The 11214-nt window shown below is 35.5% G+C and overlaps 1 protein-coding gene across 1 annotated transcript; it reads left to right on the forward strand.

Moving 5' to 3' along the window:
• Positions 3390 to 4328, forward strand: LOC102188409 (olfactory receptor 4F3/4F16/4F29-like). Its single transcript, XM_005685440.2, has one exon. It carries the CDS (start codon positions 3390 to 3392, stop codon positions 4326 to 4328), a length of 939 nt encoding a protein of 312 aa, XP_005685497.2.

Consider the following 11214-nt stretch of genomic DNA (forward strand, 5'->3'; position numbering starts at 1 on the left):
TTTTATGTTGTGTGTTTTTTAACCACAATAAAAAAATGGCAAGATTCAGAAGAGCAGTGAGTCTGACTGACAGGATAAAAAGAATGAAGTTATATCTTCAATAAGACCCATTTACTCTTTTATTATTCTTGCCTATATCTGATGTTTCATATTCCTCAGCTTTATTTATGTTAATCTCAGTCAACCTGCTATTCTATAGCTTGTTTCTTCTTAATTCATTTCCATCTCAGGTTTCAGAAATCTCTCACTCCTAGGTGATGATCCATCAATTAAGCAGCTTCCCTCCAACATTGCTCTATGAAGATAAATTATATGGAGAGAAGAAACTGAAAATGATCATAAAAGAGAGAGGGACAATGTAGGTTTATTTTTAATTTTTTGAGGAACTTCCATACTATTTTCCATAATGGCTGAGCCAATTTACATTTCCACCAACAATGAGGGTTCATTTTTCTTTACATCCTCATGAACACTTGTTATATGTTGTCTGATTGATAATCAGCATTCTGCAGGTGTGAGGTAGTATACTGTGGTTTGATTTATATTTCTCTGATGATTAGTGATGCTGAGCATCTTTTCATATGTCTATAGGCCATCTTTATGTATTCTTTAAAAAATGTTTATTCATGTCCTCTGTCCATTTAAAAATCAGTCTCCTTCTTTGATCTTGAATGAATTCCTTGTATATTTTTGATATAGACTCCTTATTGAGTATATCATCTGCAAATATCTTCTCCCATTCAGTGGTCAGCCTTTTTGTGTTGCTGATAGTTTCCTTCAGTGTGCAAAAACTTTCTAGTTTGATGTTGTTCCAATTTTTTATTTTGCTTTAGATTTCTTTGCTTAAGGAGACAGTTTCACCTCCCTAACCCCAAAATATTGCTAAGACTAATTCTTAGAAAGTGTTACCTGTTTTCTTCTGGGAGTTTTTATGGTTTCAGATATTAAATTAAGCCTTTTATCCATTTGAGGGTATTTTTGAATATAGGGTTAGAAAGTGGTCCAGTTTTATTCTTTTGCATATAGCTGTCCAGTTTTCCAGCACCACTTATTGAAAGAGTGTTTTTTCTCCACTAGATAGTTTTGGCTCGTTTATTGTAAACTAGTTGACTATATAAGTTTTATATTTTGGGGGGCTCTCTATTCTGTTTCAAGGATTCATGTGTCTGTTTTATTGTGCCAGTACCATAGATTTTTGATTTTTATAGCTTTGTAGTATAGTATCTGGTCCCATCACTTCATGGCAAATAGATGGGGAAACAGTGGCTGACTTTATTGTTTTGGGCTCCAAAATCACTGCAGATGGTGATTGCAGCCATGAAATTAAAAGACACTCCTTGGAAGGAAAGTTATGACCAACCTAGACAGCATATTAAAAAGCAGAGACATTACTTTGTCAACAAAAGTCTGTCTAGTCAAGGCTATGGTTTTCCACTGGTCATGTTTGGATGTGAGAGTTGGACAGTAAAGAAAGCTGAGCACAGAAGAATTGATGCTTTTAAACTGGTGTTGGAGAAGACTCTTGAGAGGCCCTCGGACTACAAGGAGATCCAACCAGTCCATCCTAAAGGAAATCAGTTCTGGGTGTTCTTTGGAAGGACTGATGTTAAAGCTGAAACTCCAGTAGTTTGGCCACCTGATGCAAAGAACTGACTCATTTGAAAAGACTCTGATGTTGGGAAAGGTTGAAGGCAGGAGGAGAAGGGGAAATCAGAGGATGGGATGGTTGGATGGCATCACTGACTCAATGGCCATGAGTTTGGGTAAACTCCAGGAGCTGGTGATGGACAGGAAGGCCTGGCGTGCTGTGGTTCATGGGGCAGCAAGTAGTTGGACATGACTGAGCGGCTAAACTGAACTGAGTATAGTTTGAAATCAATGAGCATGACACTGCCTGCTTTATTCTTTTTGCACAAGAATGTTTTGGCCATTTGGGGTCATTTGTGTTTCCATATAAATTTTAGAACTGTTTGTTCTAGGTCTGTGAAAAATACCGTTCACATTTTGATAGAGATTGTATTGAATCTGTAGATTGCTGAGTAGTATGTACAATTTTAACAATATTTAAAAATATGCATATTTTAATAATATGTCCAATCCATGAGCATAGAATATGTTTCATTTGTTTGTGTCTTCTTCTATTATTTTTTATCAATGTCATGTAGTTTTCAATAAAAAAGTTTTTTCACTTCATTGGTTATGTGTATTTCTAGGTATTTTGTTCTTTTTGATGTAATTATAATTGGGATTGTTTTCTCAATTTCTCTCCCTGATTGTTTTTCCCATATATAAATACAACAGATTTCTGTGTATTTATCTGTATCCTGAAAACTTACTGAATTTATTAGTTCTATTTTTTGTGTGTGTTTGTGAAATCTGTAGGGTTTTCTGTATATAGTCTCATGCCACTCGCAAACAGTGGCAGTTTTATTTATTCTTTTGTTATTATTTTATTATTATTTTTTAGTCTTGTCTGATTTCTACGGCTAAGATTTCCAATAATATGTTGAATTAATGTGGCATTAGTGGGCACTCATCATCTTAGTCCTAATCTTAGAGCTAAAGCTTTCAGTTTTTCATCATTGAGTATTTATGTTAGTGGTGTGTTCATTGTATATAGCCTTTATTATCTTGAGGTATATTTCCTCTATACAAACTTTGTTGAGAGGTTTTATCATAAAAGGATGTTAGATGACATGGTCTCTTGAGTTATATGTATGTCTTCATCACCATCATCATATCATGATTATTCAGCATGTGAAGAATATGTTATCAAATATTTGTCATTTATAATGTGAACAATGCCACATAAGTAAAGCATACCACATTTTATTATTCTTCATAGATACTGTGTTTCTCACAAATTGAAGGATTGTGGCAATAATGCATAGGGCAAGTCTGTTGGTGGCGTTTTCCCAGCAGCATTTTCTCACTTAGTGTTTCTGTGTCACATTTTGGTAATTTTCATAAGATTTCAAACTTTTTCATTATTATTGTATTTGTTATGGTGATTTATAATCAGTGTTGATCTATAATCAGTGATGTTACTACTATGACTTATTAAAGGCTCAGATGACAGCTAGCATTTTTTTTTTAGCACAAAATGTATTTTTAACTTAAGGTATATATACTGTTTTATACAAAATGCTATTACATATTTAATAGACTATGATATACTTTAACAAAGCTTTCATATGCACTTGGAAACTAAAAAATTCATGTGACTTGATTTTCTGTAATATTCATTTTATTGCAGTGGTCTGCAACTGAACCCATCTGATCTCTGAGGTATACTTGTAATTAATACCACTGTTATCCCTAGTAATAATAACTTCTTTCATATTTTATTAGTTCTCATTATTTCAGCAGCAGCCCTGTTGGCTGGATCGATGGATGGAGGGAATCACTCGGTGGTGTCTGAGTTTGTGTTTCTGGGACTCACTCATTCATGGGAGTTCCAGCTGCTCCTCCTGGTGTTCTCCTCTGTGCTCTATGTGGCAAGCATGACTGGAAACATCCTCATTGTGTTTTCTGTGGCCACTGATCCTCACTTACATTCCCCCATGTACTTCCTACTGGCCAGCCTCTCCTTCATTGACTTGGGAGCCTGCTCTGTCACTTCTCCCAAGATGATCTATGACCTTTTCAGAAAGCGTAAAGTCATTTCCTTTGGAGGCTGCATTGCTCAGATCTTCTTCATCCATGTCATCGGTGGGGTGGAGATGGTGCTGCTCATAGCCATGGCCTTTGACAGATATGTTGCCATATGTAAGCCTCTCCACTATCTGAGCATCATGAGCCCAAGGATGTGCATTTTGTTTCTGGCTGCTGCCTGGGCCCTTGGTGTCAGCCACTCCCTGTTCCAGCTAGCATTTATTGTGAATTTGCCCTTCTGCGGTCCTAATGTACTGGACAGCTTTTACTGTGATCTTCCTCGGCTCCTCAGACTGGCCTGTACAGATACTTACAGACTTCAGTTCATGGTCACTGTGAATAGCGGGTTTATCTGTGTTAGTTCCTTCTTTATACTCCTCATCTCCTATATCTTCATCCTGTTAACTGTTTGGAAACACTCCTCGGGTGGTTCATCTAAGGCCTTCTCCACTTTGTCAGCTCACATCACTGTGGTTATTTTGTTCTTTGGTCCAACCATGTTTGTCTATACATGGCCGCACCCCAATTCCCAAATGGACAAGTTTCTTGCTCTTTCTGATGCTGTTCTCACTCCTTTTTTAAATCCAGTCATCTACACATTCAGGAACAAAGAGATGAAGGTAGCAATGAAGAGAGCTTTCAGACCATTCGTGATTTTTAGAAAGATTTCATAAATAGTGTTAGAAGGATTTTATCCTGATCATCATATCACCTGTATCTGGAATTTTAGAATTAGCTTTTTTTTGTTCATTAGAGATTAATTTGAGTGTTACCACACTCTTTAAGAATGCTCCTCTTCCTTACAGATAATGAAGATTTTAACAAATAAAACCTTAATTCAAAACTTATATTGATTTATATGGGATTGCACATATGTGTACTAATTATAATCATTTCTTTCTAGGTAGTTTCTTTGCTTCTCTTTTCTCTTGAGATTATAAATTTATTATTATTTCAATATAGCCATGTATTTACTCATAATCTGCCTCTTGAGGTAAGTAATGTGCTAATTATTCAATTGCCATTAAATCTAAGTATACTGTGAAAAGATAGATAGATTATTACAGTCTCCTGAGACTCACTGAGCAGCAACAATAGCAATAACAAAGAGATATAATGAAAAAGTCGATACAGACATTTAAGTCAAATCATTAAAAATACATAAATAATCCAAAAAGGAGACAAGAAAGGGTAAAGAAATGAACAAAAGCTGGGACAAACAGAAAATAAGTGATAAAATGGTAAAGCTAAATGACCATTTTAATAATCTCATTAAATATAAAGGTCTGCATACTAATTGAAGACAAGTATTAACCCTAAATATATTCTGTGTACAAGAAAGTCACTTTAAATATAATATATATATATATAGAAGAATGGAAAATATACCATGTAAATGCTAATCAAAAGAAAATGGGATTCATGTTGATGTATGGCAAAACCAATACAATATTGTAAAGTAATTAGCCTCCAATTAAAATAAATTTATATTAAAAAAATAAAATAAAATAGTTTTTGATAAAAGAAAAAAAATAAATTTCTTGCTAGCAAGGGCAGGATTTAACTACTTAAAAAAAAAAAAGAAAATGGGAGTAGTTATATCAGTTAGAACACAGGAAACCTATATAACACTATCTACCAATTTGATCCAGTAATCATTTGTAGAACAACCTACGTGACAACAGCAAAATGTATACTCTTTTCTCAAGTGTGACATGAAATATTCTTGAAGACAGAACATATTCTGGACAATAAAGCAGACTTACCAAATTAAAAGAATTAAAATAACACAAAAATTATCTGAAAGTAATAGAATTAAACTAAAAATAAATTGAAGGATATCTGAAAAATCTCCTAATAATTGGAAATTAAACAGTATACTTCACATAATACATAGGTCATAAAGAAAGTGATAAGGGAAATTACAAAGTATGTGAGTTGAATGGAGATGAAAATACAGTATTAAAATTGGTGGAATTCAGCTAGAGCAGTGTTTAAAAAGTTTGCGCAATTTAAAGCTAATATTAAAAAACAAAGAAATTATTAAACCAATACTGTAATATTTCACTTTAGGATGAGAAAGGAAAGTTAAGTGGCTCCGTTGTGTCTGACTCTTTGCAACCCCATGGACTGTAGCCCACCACTTTTCTCCGTCCATGGGATTTTCCAGGCAAGACTACTGGAGTGGGTTGCCATTTCCTTAGGATGAGAAGAGAAAGTTAAATATGGATAAAGGAAACAATAACGATAATAGAAAAAAAACTTCTTGAAAATAGAAAAATCTATAAAGAAATAACATGAAACCAAAAGGAAATTTTTGAGAAATATCAATACAATTGAAAAAGATTGCTGAGAAGGCTAAATTGTCATTATTAGAAGGGGAAAATGTGATCTCACTTTACTCTAGACACATCAAGAGAATAATCATAAGATACTATAAGTAACTCATGCCCATACTTTTAATTCTAATGAAACATTTTAATTCTTGAAAAATGAAATATACGAGTTGACCCAAGAATAAACAAACAACTTTAGTCTTATATTAGTTAAGGAAATTGAATTCGTAGTTTAAAAACCTTCCTCCAAAATCTGTAAAAGTCCAGATAAATTTTATTGGCAAATTCTGTCAGACATTTATGGAAGAGATAATATCAATTTTACACAAATTTTTCCAGAAAATCATAAGGAGGGAACTTCCCAAGTTAGTTTTTGAGATCAACATTGCTGTGATATCAAAAAAAGACACTACAAGAAACAAAGCAAAACAAAAAACTACAGACCGATATTCACCATAAACAGAGACACCAAAAAGCTCAACAAAGTATTTGACAGTCAAGATGGGATATATATAAATGTGATAAATACATCATAACTAAGTGGGGTTTAGTCAAGGGTTGAAAGGCAGGCTGAACAGTTCAGTATCAATTGACAGAAAAAAGATTTAAAACTAAAAAAATTTAAAACTTTAAAAAAAGATTTAAAACTGATTGTCTTAATAGATGTAGAAAGAAACATGACAAAATTAAATACCCACGGGCTTCCCTGTTGGCTCAGTCAGTAAAGAATCCACCTGCAATGCAGGAGACCTGAGTTCACTCCCTGGGTCAGGAATATCCCTTGGAGAAGGAAATGGCAATCCACACGAGTATTCTTGCCTGGGAAATCCCATGGACAGAGGAACCTGGTGGGCTACAGTCCATGGGGTCTCAAGAGTCAGACACGACTTAGCAACTAAACCACTATACATGATAAAAATTCTCAACAAAGGAAAAAAAGGAATTTCCTTAATCTGATTAAGAACATCAACAAAATCTTACAGCTAACATTATATTCATTGGTGAAAGACTGAACGTTTTCATTCTAAGACTGGGAACAAGGCAAAGGAATCCTTACCATTCCTACTTATAATCACACTAGATATCCCAGCCAGTGGAATAAGGCAAGAGAAAAAGAGACATGGTTTAGAAAGGAAGAAATAAAATTATCTCCATGCACTAAAGATTAGATTTTCTATATAGTAAATTCTAATGAATGTGTAAAACGAACTTCAAAAACTAAAGTGAGTTCAATAAGGCCACATGATTCATGTCAATATATAAAATTCAATTGTATTTCTACATACTGAGGATGAACAGTTGGAAACCAAAATATTTATTTTAAAGATTCCATTTATGATAGCACTTATAAACTTGGAATACCTAACTACAGATATAACAAGTATATGTTGATAATTACAAAACACTGAGGCAATAAATCAAAAAAGATACAAGGTGGCTCAGATGGTAAAGAATCTGCATTCAATGCAGGAGACCTGGGTTCAATCCCTGGGTTGCGAAGATTCTCTGGAGGAGGGCATGGCAACCCACTCCAGTGTTGTTGCCTGGAGAATCTCCATGGACAGAGGAGCCTGGCTGCAGTCCATGGGGTCACAAAGAGTTAGACACAACTGAGTGACTAAGCACATCACAAATCATAAATTGGAACACTTTGGTGTTATTCATATGTCAATTCTTGCCAAAGTCATTCATAGATTCAACAAAGTCCCAGTCAAAACACCATCAGATTTTTAGAGATATCAACAAACAGATTTTAAAATCTTTATGGAAATGCAAAGGAACTATAATAAACAAAAGTAAAGTTGAATTTTAAAATGTATGTGTGTTAGTCGCTGAGTCGTGCCCGACTCTTTGTGACCCCATGGACTGCAATCCACCAGGTTCCTCTGTCCATGATATTTTCCAGGCAAGGATACTGGAGTGGGTTGCCATTTCCTTCTCCAGGGGATCTTCCCAACCCAGGGATCGAACCCAGGTCTCCTGCACCGCAGGCAAATTCTTTACCGACTGAGCTACATAGATCAAATAACAGAAAGAAGAATCAAGAAATAAATCCACAAATACATTCAAACACAGTTCAATGGAGAACAGGGAGTTGTTTCAACAAGTTGTGCTGAAATAAGCATTTATAAGGGCTTCCCATGTGGCACAGTGGTGAAAAATCTACCTGCCAATGCAGGAGATGCAAGAGATGTGGGTTTGATCCCAGGGTTGGGAAGATCCCCTGGGGTAAGAAATGGCAACCTGCTCCAGTATTCTTGCCTGGAAAATTCCATGGATCGATAAGCCTGGCTGGTTATGGAGTTGCAAAGAGTCAGACATCGCGCATACACACACAAACATTTATAATGAAAATTAAAGCTCAACCTATATCTGACACCGTATTAACTCAAAATGGTCATAGACCTAAATGTAAAATCTAAAACAATAAAACCTCTAGAAGAAAGTATTAGAGAAAATTTAGTCACCTGAAGCTAGTAAAGATTTCTAAGATATGAAACCAAAAACATAAAATATAAAAAGTTAGTAAATTGTTCTTCAGCAAAATTGAAAATGTCTGCTCTGTTAATGCAGAGAAGGCAGTGGCAACCCACTCCAGTACTCTTGCCTGGAAAATCCCATGGATGGAGAAGCCTGGTAGGCTGCAGTCCATGGGGTCGCGAAAAGTCGGACAGGACTAAGCGACTTCACTTTCTCTTTTCACTTACATGCATTGGAGGAGGAAATGGCAACCTACTCCAGTATTCTTGCCTGGAGAATCCCAGGGACCGCAGAGCCTGGTGGGCTGCCGTCTATGGGCTCGCACAGAGTCGGACACGACTGAAGCGACTTAGCAGCAGTAGCAGTTGCTCTGTTAATGAAATGACAACCCATATAAGTGCGATGAGTATATTTGCATATCATATATCTGAAAAATGACTTGTATTTTGAATCTATAGGGAACTCTCAGTAATAAAAAAAAGATGCAATTTAAATTAATAAAAGGTTTGAACAGATACTTTACCAAACAAAATCTGTAATTCAAGGAAGAAAGAATAAAATTGGATAAAGTTCTAAATTCATATATAGGCTAACCTTTTAATATTTGTGTAATTTAGATAATCTGTCTGAGAATATGTGGCAGTAACCACATCTACTTCATAGTGTGGTTGTGGAGATTTAATAGACTGTGCATGAAAGTGTTATTTTTGAACTCAATTTAACCTCAATTCCTTATATATTCTCTCCACCTTTTTTCATGGACTATTGTATGGTTTTTTCTCCATGTATTGGGCTTCCCGGGTGGCTCAGATGTTAAAGAATCTGCCTGCAATGCAGGAGATCTGAGTTCAATCCCTGGATTGAGAAGATCCCCTGGAGAAGGGAATGGCTACCCACCCCAGTATTCTTGCCTGGGAAATTCCATTGACAGAGGAGCCTGGTAGTCACAGTCCATGGGGTCACAAAGAGTTGGACAGGACTGAGTGACTAACGCTTTCACTGTTATTCTTATATTACTATATATTTTGTGTTTAAGTTGAATATTATTGTAGTATCAACATAGAAATGATTAGATGATTAAACATTTTATTTTATTTTTTAAAATAATTAATTAATTTATTTTTTAAATTTTAAATCCTTAATTCTTACATGCGTTCCCAAACATGAACCCCCCTCCCACCTCCCTCCCCATAACATCTCTCTGGGTCATCCCCATGCACCAGCCCCAAGCATGCTGTATCCTGCGTCAGACATAGACTGGCGATTCAATTCTTACATGATAGTATACATGTTAGAATGCCATTCTCCCAAATCATCCCACCCTCTCCCTCTCCCTCTGAGTCCAAAAGTCAGTTATACATTTTAAAGGACAATTTAAAAATGCTGCTGTGGCACTTACCTTTAATCCTCATAAAGATTAAAATAGCTCTAAAACATTCAGCGGTACCTTTGTCATAGAAACCTGAATGTTTCTCATTTTTCCTCATTAACAGCTCTTTGCCTGGTTACAGTGGGAAAACCAAAACGACCATAGGTGATAATCCCTCAGGCAGGCCAACTGACTTCACTTTAGCAGTCCCAGATCTCCACAGCATCACTTGGTCACTACCCCCTGGGGTTGTAATTAGCTGCTGCTCTGACTGTTTTATACAACTATTTGTGTGTGTCTGTAATGATCCTGCATAGGATCTGGTTGATTTTGGGAGAACTATATCTGTCTGAATCTTTAATGATGGTGTTCTCTTAGTTCCCTTGACAAAACAGGTAGGTGGGAAAAAAATAAAATCAGTAGTGAATAAATTACTACTAGCCAAGTTTTCTGTATTCCAGGAATGCAAAAACTGAGTTTTTCTGCAGCTCGCTGTGATGTTAACTTTCTGTGGAAGTTTTCTGCCGGCACTGGAGAAGGAGGATAGAGCAGGAATCAGGCCCATGAAGAGTCATGTATATGGACAGTTGAGGGTATGAATAAGGGGAAGTGCACAACAGGCCTTCAAATAATGAGCATAAATCTGTAAGCGAATATCAGGGAACACTCATCTTCTTTTCTAAGTATCTCAAGTGTTTGTCCTCATGTTAAAATTTTTATTTTTTTGGTATTATGTGCTTTTCTTTCTGGCCTGTGATTTATGGTCAGTCTATCTTTTTTTTTAATCATGCCACATATCATTTTTTAAATTTTTTTATTTTTAAATTTTTTTACTTTACAATACTGTATTGGTTTTGCCATACATCAACATGAATCCAATCCACCATGGGTGTACATAAGTTCCCACTGGTTCTAGTATATAATAAGTAGAAATGTTTCAGCCCTTTGTAACCTCCTGTTTCCATTTTATTTCTCTGTCTTATCATCCTAATAGTTAAAGTTCTTTTTGGTTGATTTCACGCTGCTGAGCATTGCTGGTATGTGTTACAACAGAGTGGCATGTAGAGTCTCTGAAAACTTTGTCTTCTAGCCCCTAATGGAGCCCTTTTATTCATTCATTTATTATTTGACAACTCATCACATTTATTATATGATTCATTCCTTAATGAACCCATTTGATATTTATAATGTGTGCCTATGATACTCTGGCCCTAAACTACTTGTTTCCAAAGTAGAAAACATATGTCAACTGGTATCTCCATTTCTTTTATTTCTTCTCTTTACTCTATCATCCCACTCTCTTCACTGTCATGATATTTCTCTACTCCCTGCCTTAGTTCTCAGTTTTCATGCTTGGTTCTTGATTCACTTTTT

Source organism: Capra hircus, chromosome 10 (assembly GCF_001704415.2).
Source record: "Capra hircus breed San Clemente chromosome 10, ASM170441v1, whole genome shotgun sequence".
Classification (NCBI taxonomy): Eukaryota; Metazoa; Chordata; class Mammalia; order Artiodactyla; family Bovidae; genus Capra; species Capra hircus.